The sequence below is a fragment of the Meriones unguiculatus genome, chromosome 7 (assembly GCF_030254825.1).
Source record: "Meriones unguiculatus strain TT.TT164.6M chromosome 7, Bangor_MerUng_6.1, whole genome shotgun sequence".
NCBI lineage: Eukaryota > Metazoa > Chordata > Mammalia > Rodentia > Muridae > Meriones > Meriones unguiculatus.
This window is the reverse complement of record NC_083355.1, coordinates 93,359,070-93,375,316: the sequence shown is the minus strand read 5'-3', so window position 1 is coordinate 93,375,316 and position 16,247 is coordinate 93,359,070. Positions and strand designations below refer to the sequence as shown.

Below are 16,247 nucleotides of genomic sequence, written 5' to 3'. Positions count from 1 at the left end.
AAGAAACAGACTTAGTCTCAGCACCTGGGAGCTTAAGTAGGGTGCCCAATGATTTAAGGGCAACCAGGGCTGCGGGGCCAGGGAGAAGCTGGGGACCTGCCCCTCCCTGCTCTGCATCTACCCACTCACAGCTTTTGGGAGTTGGTTCCCTCCTTCCAACAGTGGAGCTGTTGGCCCTGTGGCTAAAACTCGGGCCATGAGGGTTACAAGTGTCTTTACCCACAGAGCCTCTCACCCAGCCCATCCCTTGGTTATTTTTTAGGTAACTCACTTATGTAACTTCATGGGAAGTCAACTGAGGTGTGGCAGAATTCCAATAGTCACCTAAACATGTTTTGAGGGGTTGTTTTGTTTTAGTTTATCTCTAATTTTGAGGCAGGATCTCACTCGGTAGCCCTGGCTGGCCTCAAACTCAGGGATCCTCCTACCTCAGCCTCCTCGGTCTTGGATTAGAGAAGTTTACCTGGGTAAACATGGTACTGTTAAAGATGATAAATGAGAGGAAAACACAGGCTCAGTTAATGCATCTATTTGTTCATGTGGGCTGTCTGAGAGGCTCTGTAGCCTGTCCCCTTCCCCCCCTGTCTCCTTACACCCCCACTCACAGAGCCTGAGAGGAGACCCTCCCGCTCCGCAGCACTGTGCATAACAACAGTTCCAGAAATGGGCATCTTCTCCGCCCTAGGCCTGCGGCCTCCAATCCAGATCCCATGCTGCCCTACTATGTTCCTGACCTATTTCCTCTTCAAATACCTGACACACAGTAGGTTCCCAAGGCACGCTACCCACTAAATAACCCAGTAGTGGTGCAGCCGCAGCCCCGCTCAATGTATATTAAAGTCTTTAACGTAACCAGTCTCGCCCCATCTTACAGATGAGAGCCAGGTATAGTGGGACCTGCCTGTAATCCCGAAGCTCAGGAGGCTGGGGCAGGACGATCACAAAGCCTAGGATGGGACAGGTTATACAGTGAGTTTGGGGTTTGTTGTTCTTTACATTTTCACAAATGAGGGGGTGAAAGCACAACCCTAACAGAAGCAGCTTGGACACTGAACCCTGCTCGCTGGAGGTGTACAGTACAGACATCTGTGCTCTGCAGCCAGCCAGCCCTTGAGTGAGGGTGGGTTGCTCCACACAGAAGGGGTTGGGGGAAGTGGTGAGGGGCATGGGAGGATGCTCTTGACCTTTCAGGATGTGCGTGTGTGTGCATGCGCGGAGACACGCAAGCACCGGTGTGTATTTCTAATTCTACTTATTTATTTCGTTCCTTTCAATTTGTTTTATGGGCCTGGCGGCTGGCTGCCAGCAGAGCCAGGCTGGTGGCCTCGTCTTGTAATTTCTCTAAGTGCCTCCTTGATAAAGTGATGAGATTAATTCATCATTGTTCTCGTGGTCTCAAGGGGAGTCTAGGAGACCTCAGCACCGGGCCAGGACATCAGTGGCACAAGCGAGCGCGCTCATACGCTTACCATCAACTCAGGTATGACCAAGTTACTAATAAACAGACCCTCATAGGACAGGGACATTAGCCAACAGCTAGCACAAACTCAGGTCCCACACTGGGAGTCTGTCCACTGTAGAAACAGGCAGACTCCACTTCGAGCAAGCTGAGTCACTTAACTTGTCCGAGCCTCAGTTTCCTCATTTATAAAACGGGTGTGATTTCCATCTCAAAGCTGTTTGAACTCAGCATACTATGATTAAGCGGAGCACAGACCCTGGCATCCAGGCGGGCAGGCATGGCAAACTAAATCTTACATGCAGGCAGATCTGTGGGAGTAGACGCAGAGGATGCTAGGCCGCACTGAATGAAGGCTATTCACCCAGGGACGCTGGAGAGCGCTGTAATCTGTGGACAGCTGGACCTCAGCTCCTGTTTGTGCCTGAGGGGTGGGAAGGCACGCCGGGAGCTGAGCTGGAATTCAGTGTGACCCTGAGGCGGAGGGGCAGTCTCTTTGATCCTAGGCCGCTCTGAGAAGGGAAATCCAGGGGAAACCCCACCAGCTGTTCCTGTGGCTGTAAGCAAGCCAGAAGTCCCATCCACGCTCAGGCACCGGAGCTGTGACACTCACTCAAACAGTTCCAAGGCCCCAGCTGACCTCAGAGGCTGTGGTGAGCAACTGCTGTGAAGGGCTGCGTTCCCATCTACCTCGGTCCTGTAGACAAAGACCTTCCCTTTCACTGTGTGTGGTCCAGCGTCCTCTGCCCTCTAAGCTTCCCTCCTCATCCACAGCAGACCATCTCACTCCTGTGTGGGCCCCCTATCACATAAATGGAGGTACCCTATACTGGGTCAAATGGTCCGTCCTGGGCCTGCTCGCTGCTGCAGTTTCCACCTGGAGGGCCTTTGGGCTTCAAAGCTTTCTCCAAACAGAACCCATCCTCACAATGGGCTCCTTGTCATTTCGAAGAGGGTGATTCTCCAGCCTGCCACTTGGGTCCAAAACTGAGGAAGCGGCTGGATTCTTACACAATTTGCTCCCTAGGCCCTTCTATTTTCCCACTTCCCCTGAGGCAACACGCCAACAGGCAAGTCCTCTGTCTGTGTGGTAATGCAGTAGCCTCTGCCGCCTACTTCCCTTTGCACCAACCTTCCTGAGACAGACCTCTAGTCCGTCACTGTACACTGAAACACACGCCTCCGAGCCTTCCCCAAAGCTTGTTAAAAAGTGACACAATGGTGAGAGGGTTTGAGGAATGGAGCATGTGGAGGGACTGGGGGTATACCTTGGTTGGTAGAACACTTGTCTAGCATAGGAACCCCTGTGGAGTGGTTTACTAACACTGCAGGCATCAGACCGAACACGGTGGCATACACCCCCATAATCCTAGTACTCGGGAGAAAAAAAAAAAAAAAAGAGGGAGAACCAAGAGTTGAAGGTCATTCTTGGCTGTATACTGAGTGTGAGGCTCGTGTCTGGGAGGCATGAGATCCTTTCTGCAAAGAGAGGAGGCAGGGAGGAGGAGAAGAAAAGAGGAGGAGGAAGTCAGGATGCTCAAATGGATGCAGCTGGGTTCTCAAGAACAGCCATCTCTCCGTTCTTGGAACCCGTGGTGGAGAGAGAAGATGAAAGCTGTACCCTGACCTCCACGCACATACACAAATGATAAATAAAAACCGAGAATAAGCCGGTTGCGGTGGCACACTCCTGTGATCCCAGCACTCGGGGAGCCAGGGGCAGGTGGGATCGCTGTGAATTCGAGGCCAGCCTGGACGGATCAAGGACAGCCAAGGCTACACAGAGAAACCCTGTCTTGAAAAACCAAACCAACCAACCAGACAAACAAATAAACCCCCCCAAAAACAAAAAAGAATATAGGGAGTACCTTCAGAAAGAAAGGACCTAGAAAGAGAAAGACACACTTGTCCAGAAGAGCCTTAAAAGGCCTCGGGCACAGAAGATTCAAGATAATGCAAGAAAGAAGTGGAGGCAAGTGCTAAAAACAGATTTCCTGGAAGTGTACGCTGAGGGAGTGTTTGGCCGACTCATACCAGCTCTGCAGCCTTGAGACCACTTAGCATCCCTCCAAGGTCTACACTGAGGAAACTGACAGTCAATGGAGAACATGAGCAAACGATGTCCTGGACACAGGACCAAAGGCAAAGATGAGCGCGGCCCGGAAGCAGAGCGCCACAAGATGAACTGAATGGACAGTGGGACCACTCAGGGCCCTCCATAAGCCAATCCCAAGGACAGCACCCCTCCCCCCCCAGGGGAACACAGAGGGCTCTGAAGGCGCAAACGTCAGCGTACAGCTAAAATGAATAAATGGATACTCTCTTCCATACCTGTCTGCATTCCAGGCCCGCCACACTCAGAAGCCCCACACACCAGTGAGAGTGCAACCTGGGAAACCAGTGCCTGTACCAATTTCCAGGCTCTACAAGAATTTACAAAGGTGACAGCGGGTGAGAAGCACGCCCAATCTCACTGCATTGTGGCCTACAGTTTCACGTGATCTGTAATTATCTCAAAACAAAAAAGATCCAAAAATAAATAAATAAATAAATAAATAACTCACAACGTAGATTCTTATCATAAAGTTAGTTGAGTCGTCTAAGTCGGCGGAGGTCACTGCAGGAAGATTAGCAGGGAGCTGTTCACAGCCAGCACAGGCTACATGAGTGAGTCCCGGATCAAACTGAGACATGAGACGAGGGTCTCCAAAAAGAAGAAAAAGATAGGTAAGACCTATGTGCACAGTACGAGTACCTGGGACCCATTTCCTGTCAGTTTTTTTTTTTCCTACTTAGCAGCGAGTGTCCAGGCTAGAGGGGCGGGAGGTGGTGACTGTCAGCCAGAATCCCTCGTAAGCCAAAGTGTGGCTGTTACAGGGTTCTTTCCACACACACAAGGAATCGGCAGTGCTTTTCTCTCCAACAGGCTCACGCAGCATGCGCTCCGCCCCAAAGGAACAAACCACAGAAAGTGGAAGAACCCAGAAAACAGGTAATCCAACCCAGAAACTAAGAGGAGGGCAGAGCAAGAAGGAAAACAACAGAAAAATAGGTTTTAACCAAAAAATTTATATACGGGAGGGAAAGAAAGAAGAGAGGTGGGCACAGGACAGGAACAAACAAAATAATACCGGGTGTAGCAGCCGGCACATGCCTGTAATTTCATGGCTGAAAAAGGACGTGGGAGGAGTTCAAGGCCGGTCTGGACTACAAGGCACCCTATCTCAAAAACTAAAAATAACGTAAGATAAAATAAAAATTAAAGATTTCTAAGCCAGTGCACAAGTACCCATAACATTAGTAACTAAAAATATGCTGGGTTTTTTGTTGTGTGTGTGTGTGTGTGTGGTTTTGTTTGTTTGTTTGGGTTTTTTTAGTAGTTAACCATGGACAAGGGTTCAAGGAAAATGGGTAGTAGGGCCAGCTCTTACTTACAAGTTTATACTTCTAAGGCCAGCAAGATGGCTCAGTAGGTAAAGGCGTTTGTATCCAAGCCTGAGAACTTGGGTAGGAGTCTCAGAACCAACATGGTAGACAGAAACGGCTCCTCCAAGTTCTGTAAACCTGTGTGTAAACCTGAATCACCTGTACCATCTATGAGCCCATGAAACCCAGAACCCTCAGCTCCCTACATCCCAAACGCCTCCTGTTGTCCTCCAGGCAATCTCCTCCCAGTTCCAGGTTTGTCAGTGGGGCCTTCTGGATGATACCTTCTTCCCCTCCATCCTTCCCATTGACAGCAACTGACAGAATTCTGCTGTGTTGTTCTCCCTGTTTGAACTGTGCTGTCTTTCCTGCAGATAGATGCTATTGCATTATTATTATATTTTTTTTTTTTGTTTTTTTGGAGACAGAGTTTCCCTGTGTAGCCTTGGCTATCCTGGACTCACTTTTTAGGCCAGGCTGGCCTCAAACTCACAGAGCTCCACCTGCCTCTTCCTCCCTGAATGTTGGGGTTACAGGCATGCGCCACCAAGCCCGGCTATATTTTGGTTTTTTAAGATGGGGTATTTCTGTGTAGACCTGATAGTCCTGGAACTCACTCTGTAGACCAGGCTGGCTTCAATCTCTTAGAGATCTAGCTGCCTCTGCCTCCTTAGTGCTGGGATTAAATGCACATGTTTATTTTTTGAGACAGGGTCTCACTTATCACGAGCTGGCTTCAAACTTGCTCTGCAGCTGATGGCCTAGAATGTCAGCACTACCGTCACCACTACACATGGCGTCCACGAGTACTGATCAAACACAAGGCTTCATGCAAAGCTGGGAGGACACTGAGCAACTGAGCTACATCCTTAGCTCTCTCCCACGCTGTTGCTCTGCAGCCACAGTGGCCTCAGAGTCACTCCACGGCCTAGGCTGGCTATTAAGTCAATGTACTCCTCCCGCCTCTGATCCCAAGTACTAGACTTACAAGAGTAAGCGGTACTTCTTTCCTAAACAGGTACAGTGCCTGGCACCTGATTAAGTATCTCTCGAGTTGAGGATGAATGCAAATAAACTGAGAGCTTGAAGAAACCCACCGAGAATCCCCAAAGGACAACAGTGAACTGCCAGTTGCCATGGGTGCACCATGGCATCCTCCTGAGTTCTTCCCAGGGGGCCCATCACCAGCAGCTTAGTTAAGACCGATGGCCGTCATTCACTTCTACCTAGCAGGTGTATGTCATCATCTCTAAGACATCAAACGCACTATTTATTTACTTGGTTTCTCAAGACAGGGCTTCTCTGTGTAGACTTGGCTGTCCTAGAGCTCACTCTGTAGACCAGCCTGGCCTCAGAACTCACAGAGAGATCTGCCTGCTTCTGCCTCCTGAGTGCTGGGATTCAAGGCATGTGCTACCACTGACCGGCTTAAAATGCACTTTTAATGTGCAACCGAGAAAGAAAAAAAAAAAATCCACCAATTAAACTGCTGCTTCAGGCAGTGTACTCCTTTAATCCAGTGGAGGCAGAGACAGGTGGACGTAGGTGAGTTAGAGCCCAGCTTGGTCTATAGAGCAAGTTTCAGGACAGCCTATGCTGAGAGAACCTGTCTTTTTGCTGTTGTTGTTAATTCTGTGTTAATATAACCATCACTTTCACATTTTTGCTTAAAATACACTTTTAGATTTAGTCAGATAAAGATTTGATCACATAGCATTCTGAGGTGTGTGTGTGAAAAAAGACTGGCTAAGAGATTCTTTTAAGATTTACTTTTTTACGATGTATACAGATCTCATTCTAGATGGTTGTGAGCCACAATGTGGTTTCTGGGAGTTGAACTCAGGACCTCTAGAAGAGGTGCTCTTAACCACTGAGACATCTCTCCAGTTCCCCTGCCTTGTGTGTGTGTGTGTGTGTGTGTGTGTGTGTGTGTATGTAATTCACCATTTCACAAGACTTTCCTCCCTAACACAGGAGTGAACAATCTGGTTTTTTTTTCTGTTTGTTTTGTTTTTGAGATTGGGTTTCTATGTAGCCCTGGCTATCCTGGACTAGTCTGCAGACCAGGCTGGCCTTGAACTCAAGAGATCAGCCTACCTCTGCCTCCCACAGCGATGGGATCACAGGCGTGCACCACCGTGCCCGACAATTTGTTGTTGTTTTTTTCTATGACCAACCACTGCCATCTCAGCCGTCCTCTGATTCTAGAAGCTTTGATGTGTACACAGGAGGTTGGTGACAACCACGCCATCACCGGGACAGGTGTATGCGCCAAAGTTGTAACCAGGGTGAGCCAATGCTTCAGAACTGATGGAATGGTGTTCTTCCCTCCTTTAAGGCTCTTCCTCCTTCCCTTCATCCCTCCACTCCCCACCTTGCCAAAGCTGTCATCTTGATCGACTTCATCAAACTAGAGGCAACAAGCTGGGGAAAGGGGGCTGGGTGTGGCTGTCGGTCAGGAGTCTCTCACGTGCTGATCAGTCCAAGGGTAGGGCCCTAAATTTGCATTTCTAAGGAAACCAAGTAGGCCAGAGCACACACTTGGAGAGCCACAGCCCTAGATCTCATTTTACTTCGAACCCAGAGCACGTCCAGAGCCTAAGCATCTCTGAACTGAGCAGATTCAGCGTGTCCAAAATGCCATCTATTTAAAAAATCTCCTCTCTTCCCCACCCTGCTTCCATCATTCCACCTTCCAAGTTTCTTTTTCCAGATACCCTTGTTCCTATGTCAAGCAGACTCTCACTAGTCAGGATGTTCTTAACCCTCTGCATTTTCCTCCCTTCTAGACTCTAACTGGATGGTACCCATTACCTAACTCCATTCCCCCCAGATACCCTTGGCTTCCAGATCTTCTCTTTCTATCACCGCCAGAATTCTTTCGCCAAAGTCAGGCATGGTCTCACACACCTGTGATTCCAGCACTCAGGGAGGCAGAGGCAGGTATCAAGGCCAGACTGGTCTACAAAGACAGGGCTGGTCCAGGACAGCCAGGGCTACACAGAGAAACCATGTCTCGAAGAAAAAAAAAATACATACCAGAACTATTAACTGTTTGATTCCTAGCGATTATAAAAACCAGGCAGGAAGTTACATACATTATATACATTGAGTCAGTTTGTGCAGTTACACCTGAGGAGGCAGAGCTATTTATCAGCTACATTTTACCAATAAAGAGAGGAAGGGTTTAAAAGTCACTAGTTCAAAAGGAAAAAGCTAAAAAGAAACTGTCAGGGTGTGACTGTGATTGTTTAAACAGCCCTCCATCACCCAGTCAGGGCTACCACATTCTGACCTCACCCACCAGTCTTCAGCAAAGGACTCATGAGCTGTCCTTCCCCTTCTCTGGAGGCTCCACCTTCTCTGGAGGCTCCACCTTAACAGACTCCAGTGACAGGGAAATTGAGGCCAGGAGACTGAAGTCCCTGCCCAAGGTCAGCCAGCTGGCTTGTCACTGACCAGCAATCTGCTTCAGATCCCGAGTCTTTCCTACTCCTGGGCTTTGTCCCCATACCATCCTGGGTGGGTCCCTTAGGATTCACCAACCAGCCTCATTCTCCAAGACAAAAGGCCTGGAGGTGGTCTCAGACAGAAGAACCCATCAGTCATGCCTCTGCCCTGATCCTTGGGGACTTTCCCCACTGAGCCTGAGCCTGCAGCTGGGCCTCTGGCTGGGCCTCTGGTGGGCAGGAGCACCATGCCAGGACTCCTCACTCGCTCCTTGTTTGAAGACAGATACAGAGAGGTGCTAGCCAAGTGTCACACTTCTACTCTGATGATCACCTCTTCTAGGCAGGCAGGGTAGGTAGGAGCAGGCTGGCTTCATGTTCCACACTGCCCTTCTTTTCTGTGCTGGGGACTGAACTCATACTAAATGTTCTACCACTAGGCCACATTCCCAATTCCCTAATACTACTCTTTAAAAGGAAAAAAAAAAATAGTGTACAGTGGCACCACACACCTTAGATCCCAGCACTTGGAAGGCAGAGGCAAGTGGATCTTTGAGTTTGAGGCCAGCCTGGTCTAAAGAGTTCCAGGACAGCCAGGGCTACGCAGAGAAACTCTGCCCCAAACACAAAAAAGAAGAGGAAAGTTATGTCTCGCAACCGCCTCTAACTCCAGCTCCCGGGGATCTGAGGACTTCCTCTGGCTCCACAGGCACCAGGCATGCATGTGCACAGGCCACCCTCACCCAGGTACACAAGCGTAATTTTTAAAGGTGGGGAGTTGCTTTATAGGATACCGAAGCTCCAAGCTGGCCTTGAACTTCTGGGTTCAAGCAGACTTCCTGCTTCTGCCTCGGGCGGCAGCTGAGACCATGCTTGGCTCCTCCTCTGGCATCATGGCTTTCACTGGTTCACAAAGCCATAGTTTGGTCCTGAAACACTGGATGTTTCCTCTGCTTGGAATGCTGGTCCCCAGAGTTCTTACCTGGGCCTCAGCTTACCCTGAAACCCACTTCTTCATATAGCTTTTCCTGACCCTCCCTCCCTCCCTCCCTGTCTCCATTAGAGCTATTTGTCACTCTAGGGTTGAAACATTGTTTCACTGTCTCTATTTGTTCCTTGACTCCTTTTTGTCATGTCCAGGAGCTAGAGTAGTTCCCAGTGCAATGACTGGCACTCAACACAAACTCACTGAAGAACTTAATGACCAGGTCACAAGCTTAAATGTAAGGCATTCAGAAAAAGTCATTCAGTCATTCAGAAAAAGTTGCTTAATAGTCAAGTTTTCTAAGGTCTCATATGAAAGGTGATAGATGTTAGTGCCCCCCCCGCCCCCCTTAAAATTAGAGACACAGTCTCACTGTCCTCCAACTCATTAGAGACCAGGCTGGCTTTCAACTCTGCGGCTGGCGAGACCTAACATAGAAAACTTGAGGGCAGTCTAGGTTTACACAGTGAGACACACACACACACACGTATAGCACAGAGCCCTTGGGACCTACATAGAGAACTGACTCCTACAGGCTGAGTCTCACCTCCACACATGATACACACAATAATAAACAAATGTAACAGGAATACCTACAAAAGCAACAGAAACAGGCTGTGCCTGGTGACTCCTGCCAGTGCTCCCAGCACTCAGGGGCTGAAGCAGGAGAACTACCGTTAAGTTCTTAAACCAAAAAAAAAAAAAAAAAAAATTGTCTTATGTCAAGAGACTCAAACTATGCAAATAAAATTAAAATTAGTACATTGTCAGTAAACTTATGTATGCAAATTTGGCCAGACTTCTTTGGCTAGTTCTTACTGGGAAAAATGAGAAGCCATTTTTGTTTGGGGCCTGAGCCATGTTCAGATATTTTGAACTTCATGTCTGCCAGAAGCTATGATGGACCTCGGGTAAAGGGAAAGGAAGCTGGTCCCTTCCAAGCTTCCTGTCCTCTCAGGGAAGCAGACCAGTGCTAACAGTTCGAGATACCATTACCAAGGGCTGGTGATGGGTGAAGACTAAGAAAGCCCAAGAGGGACTGATGAAGGCACCACTAACATCAGCCCCCGGGGGGGGGGGATGGAGGAAGGAAAGCAGGCCAGGAGACTGAAGGCTGAGGGGATTTGATGGACTGGAGGCTTGTAAGTATTTAAAAGCTGCCAAAAGAACCCACACTTGGTGGAGAAAGGTAGGTAGTCATTGCTAGAGAGGCCAAGGTTGACTGGGAAGACCCCTGGAGTTGCTCCTCAGAAGACCTCATGTCAGTGTGGGGTTGGTTATTACAGGCTGAAATCGGACACTCAGCCCTAAGACCCCTCTGTCAGATGTTGTTAGCCACAGGAAGGGCTATCTGCCAGGGGACAGACTCCATCACCCCATTTCAAGAGCCTGATGCACAGAAGCCCCAGAGAAACCAATGGGGAAAGAAGGCCTTCAACCTAAGAAATAAATCTGTCTACCTTCATAGCAGGTTCCCAACCTGAGAGAATAATGAGGTCAAAACCAGAAAGATATTAATTGTATGAGCTGAATGTTTAATCACACCACACAAAGGCTGCCCCTAGCCTCAGCTTTCCTTTTCCTGGGCATGTAGGCACATCTGCCTGTCTCTCTGCTCCCAGGCCAGGCTAATCATCCTGGAGAGTCTGGAGCCCTCCTTTAGATATGCTGGTAAATTCAATCAGGTCTCCTGGAGCCACCAGGTCTGCCAGGAAGATGCTCATCTATTTTGGGCTATGTTCCCAACAGCCCCCAGATCTGCAGACAGTCTCCACTGACAATGAAGTCAGGCAGAGGCAGTGTAGATAGTCTACTTACACCACTCAGGTTGACTCTAAACTTCAGGAGCTGGAGGACTCACTGGGCCTCAATCTATAAGGGGTGGAGATAGTAAAAATCTAGGACTTTATGATCCAACAGCTTGCGGCTTAGGCTCAACCACGTGTTAGGGGCAGCCAGAGGCAACAAATGTTAGGTGTGTCTGGGTCCCAGCCCTACTTGATTTACAAAAGCTGAAGACAGGCTGATTTGCCCACCTCCCCCACCCTCTTCTTCTCCCCATCTGCAGCCAAGCCCAGAGGATGGGCTCAAGGTTTCTTCCTTCCATAAGGAATGGAGCATGTAGAAATTTCTGACAGGAAGGGATGGCAAGAGTTGGAACAGACCTGGTACTCAGAGCCTACAGATGTCTACAGGGGCTTGAGAATCAATCCACAGAGTAAACCTTTTCTGTGTAGCCCAGGCTGAGCTGGAACTGACTCCGAAGACCAGGCTGGCCTCTCCATTGCTTCCATCAAAGGTTTGCACCACCACACCCAGCCAGCAAAACCACTTTTAAAAGATGGCCTGGGGCTGAGGTGTAGCTCAACAGAACTGTAGCCTCCCATTCAAGAAACCTTCCGTCCCAGTCTGGCAATGCACAGCAGCTTAATTCTCAGCTTTAGTCCCAGCACAGGCCAGTGGATCTGATTTCAAAGCCAGCCTGGGCTACACAGCAAATTTCGTGCTAACCGGATCGCAAAAGTTAAACAAATACTGAGCCCACACAGCATCTCAGTACTGAAAACACTCCCTATCCATGCACACAGAGGAAAATATGGTCTGGGGCCTACTGCCATGCCTGCTGACCCTGCAGACACTGGGCACTGAATTTCAGTTTTGGGAGACAAGGTCCGTATCCACAACTCTCCAGTCTCAAGTTCCTGCTCTGTGTAAGGTGCAGGAACTCAACACACGATTGCTTCACTCCTTTTTGTTTGTTTGTTTGGTTGGTTGCTTGGTTTTCCAAGACAAGGTTTTGTGTGGCCTCTGTTGTCCTAAACTGGATTTGCATGCCAGGCTGACCTCAGCTCCCAGAGATCCCGCCTGCTTCTGCCTCCCACAGTGCTGGGATCACAGTGTGCACCACTACCGGAAGTTCCTTCACTCTTTCACTGTCTGGCTGCATTGAGAAGCAATGAGACCACGGCAGAAGATTATGAAATCGTGGCAGAGAATTACAAAACCATGGTGGAGAATTCCTGCAATCCCGGCACCTGAGGGACAGAGGTAGCCTGCTAGGGCCATAGGGCTACAAGGTGATCGCAATCTTCCTTACAAGGAAAGCAAAGAGTTAATAAGGAGAGCATCCGGCCAACTTCAGGCCTCAAGCTTGCTTTTCCCTGCTCTGGAGAGGCTCCTCTCCCAGGTATTGAGTGAGCTGAGACCTCTCCAGAAGATAAAGGGCCGAAGTAGGAAGCCAACTTCTCGGAAGAGATCTGTATCCTTTTCATGGTAGCGCATAATTAATACTGTTTACAGATCTTCCCTAAGAACACTCCAAGCCACCTGGTGAGGGGGTGGCAGGGGCTCCTGGGTCTACATACACCAGCCTCGGCTTCTAGAAAATCTCATCTAGAACATTCCTGCCCCTTTTAAACACACCGTTTAAAGAGAATGTGTTTGTCTTCTAAAATCCCATCTTTAAAATAAACGATTTTAAGGAGTCTAAAACAACAAGCCCACAAAGCCACTTCCCGATTTAGGAAGACAAACCCCGTGGCTTCAGTAACATACGTGGATTTAAACACAGTGGCAAACATTTTCTCGCTGAGCTCTAAGTTCCATGCCCTAGTTGGAGCAGAACCGTCTGCTGTGCACCTATGTCACAGAGACAGACCCAGAGGTCCCTTCCACCCAAGGGCAGGGGCATAAAGCAGCAGATGCCCAGTATGCCAGGTCCTGGGTTCCGACCCCAGCTCCAAAAAGGGGACTACAAAGCGCAAGACAGGCCTACAGGCACCCCCTGTTTGTCTCATAAGACTGGTATACAAGATGTTCAGTGCATATTTTCAGGCTGGCTTGCCAACGGGATTCTAAAAGACGTAAGGGAAGCAAGGAAGCGGGGCTTACAAAAACTGCTTTAACACTTTCAAAGTTTTAATTTTAAAACTAAAATTTAAAGTTTTTTTTTTTTTAAGGGTTTGAAAAAGTGTTATTCATGCCAGGTGGTAGTGGCTTAGGCCTCTAAATCCCAGCAATCAGGAGGCAGAGGCAGGCAAGGATCTCTGAGTTTGAGGCCAGCCTGGTCTACAGAGTTCCAGGACATCCAGGGGCTACATAAAGAAGCCCTTGGGGATGGGGGTGGCAGAGTATGATTCACAGCCAGTGACTCCGGTGTATTCCTTTAATGCTAGCACTCAGGAAGCAGGAGCCGGTGGCTCTCTGGAGTTTTGGGTGAGTCAGGTTAAGACCCTGTCACAAAATGCCAAATAAACATTATTCATGACCACAATAGACTAATGGCATTTTGGCTATTTTGTGTACATGTGTATGGGCATGAGTGCCATAGTGCCTGTGTGGAGGAGAAGTTATCCTCCACGTTAAGTTTCAGGGATTGAAAGGTTGTTAGACTTGAAGGCAGGCATATCTAAGCAATCTCTGAGGCCCTCAAATAGTTCTATAATCTAAATGTGATTAGATCAAAATAATTACACTAGCTTATCTAAATATATGCATATTACAAACTTTGTGGTATATGATCAAACAAGTTACTCTTGTCATAGTATAAGTTCATAGTGGTTGGACAGTGTTGGCCTTTCATCCCAGCATTCAAGAGGCAGAAGCAAGCGAATCTCGGAGCTTAAGGCCAACCTGGTCTACAGAATGAATTCCAGGACAGCCAAGGCTACACAGAGAAACCCTGTCTCAAAAAAAAAAAAAAAAAAAGTGTGTAGTAAGTGATATTTGTTAACAGTGAAAATAGCAATGAACACTAAGCTAGTGGGCAGCAAGGAGGATCAGCAGCTAAAGACACTTATTGCAAACACTGATGAGCTGAGTTTCCCCCACCCCCAGGGACCCACATGTTAAGAGAGGGCCTACTCGAGCAAGCTGTCCTCTGACTTCTACATGTATACCTTGATAAGCACACACCTACACAACCAGTTGCTAGGTTCAATTTCCAGTAATGTATAGGGGGAAAAAAAAAGGAAGAAAGGAAGGAAACTAGGTGTGGTAGGAGTAGAGCAAGCCTACAGTCTCCACACTTGGTGTTCTATCTGCATGTATGACAGAAGAGGACATCAGATCCCATCGTAGATGGTCATGAGTCACCAGGTGGTTGCTGGGAATTGGAACTCGGGACTTCTGGAGCGCTCTTAGCCCCTGAGCCATCTCTCCAGCATGGTCTCAGCACTTGGGAATTTGGGAAGTTGAGGCATGAGGATCCGTAGATCAAGACCAGCCTTGGTTACAGAGGGCTACATAAAACCCTACAAAGAAAACTCATTAACATGAGGCCAGCAGAACCATGTTTGAGCTCACAGGGAAGGGGTGGGTCAAGTGTCTGACGCAAGAGCCTGGTGGGTTAGCCCAGCCTCTTACTGTAAACATATCCAACCTTTAATGCCCTCAATTGGTCTAACAGATCAGTATCTGATGAGATTAACAAATAAAAATTTACTGAATAAACAGGATCACCCCAGGGAAGCTTGGCCAACGTCTTCCAAAGGGGTCAAGGGAGAACAGTGGAACAGAACACCATTGAGGCCAAAAGGCTGGCCACTGGGTGAGGAAACAGACCGGGAGAAACCAGGCAGTATCTCTGGTTTTGGCGGTGTGTGTCCAGGTGGGAGGAAACAGGCCCCTTTCGGTTACCTGCATAGATGGTGCTTAACAGGTGTTCAACAGGTCTCTCAATTGACAGATGCAAGTTAAGTGTTCTACACTAAGCCTGACGCAGCCGGAGTCGCTGGAAGTCCTTCTGGGCGATAAATAATATTGCGCAGGGAGGGCTGAGCCACCATTACCCTCCACTCACCTGCACAGCGGGAAGCACCGGGACTCCTGAAAACTTTCATCAAGATGAAAGAGGCGACTACCCCAGGGCTGCCGGCATGTGACCCAAGCGATATGCAAACGCCTCGAAAAATAGCCTAAGGCCACCAGGATCCCGGTCAGTTCCTGTTCTCCGGTTCACGTGAGGCCAGGCCTACCCTTCTACATTGTGTGATTAAGATAAAGACAAAAGAGGGGCTAGGTCTGGGATGGTAGGGTAACACCCATATTCCATTCCCCCCACCCCAAGAAAGGCTTTTGGAGGGAGGGGTCATGCATTTGATGGTATAGCATGGTAAGAGCTGTCTGGGATTAGGTATTCCTGTGGCCTTTTCTACAGTGGGGCAAGATATCCGAGTCTTCCCATTAGAGTCCTTGTCGAGAATCCCAGACCGAAAACCACAGAGGCTCTGTCCCCAGAGAACCTAAACCTGAATTTAAGAAAATCACCCAAGCTAGACCTAGAGGCCAAGGTACCCACCCACAGCCTGAACCCAGGGTCTTGAGCGGCCCACCACTCACCTTGGATGGTTCTCTTGAAGAACGCCTTGCACGCTTCACAGGACGCCACACCATAGTGGTAGCCAGAGGCAATGTCCCCGCACACGAGACACAGGCGCTTGGGGATGGCATTAAGCATGTACTCGCACTTGATGGCCGAGTCCTCCATGATGCCACTAGCACAGTCCTCGTAGCTCTTGCGGCACGGGGTGCCACCCAGACCCGCACCCGCGAACATCGGTGGCGAGTCCAGACCGTTGGCGTGGGTGCCCAGGGCCATGCCAAAGCCACCGCTGGCGTCCGAAGAGCCGCTGGGACTGTGGTGGCTGAGGGCATCAATGCCCGAGGACGGGCTGGATGGCTCCGTCTTAATGAAGGAGCCGCAGCTGGAGCCCAGGTGACGCTCTTCCGAGGACATCCGATTCAGCAGCCTGCAGACACAAAACGCGGGAGTCAGTCCTAAACCAGGTGAGAGGGAGGGGCGGGGCGCCGGCCTAGTGGGCGGGTCATGTGGGCGGGTCTGCAGCTAACGGGTAGGTGAGAGGAGGCAGTGGTGGCCTAGTCAGTAGCCGCCTCCCAGAACAAGTCTCTGCGCCTTCCGAGTGCTAAG

The 16,247-nt window shown here is 49.2% G+C and overlaps 1 protein-coding gene across 2 annotated transcripts in view; it reads right to left on the bottom strand.

Annotated features, from left to right (window-relative positions):
• Window positions 1-16,247, bottom strand: part of Esrrb (estrogen related receptor beta) — a 162,703-nt gene that overhangs the window by 33,221 nt on the left and 113,235 nt on the right. For both annotated transcript variants that reach the window (XM_060387910.1, XM_021653401.2), the window contains exon 2: window positions 15,659-16,068. In XM_060387910.1, the coding sequence (XP_060243893.1) occupies window positions 15,659-16,068 (410 nt within the window). The remainder of the gene's footprint in view (window positions 1-15,658; window positions 16,069-16,247) is intronic.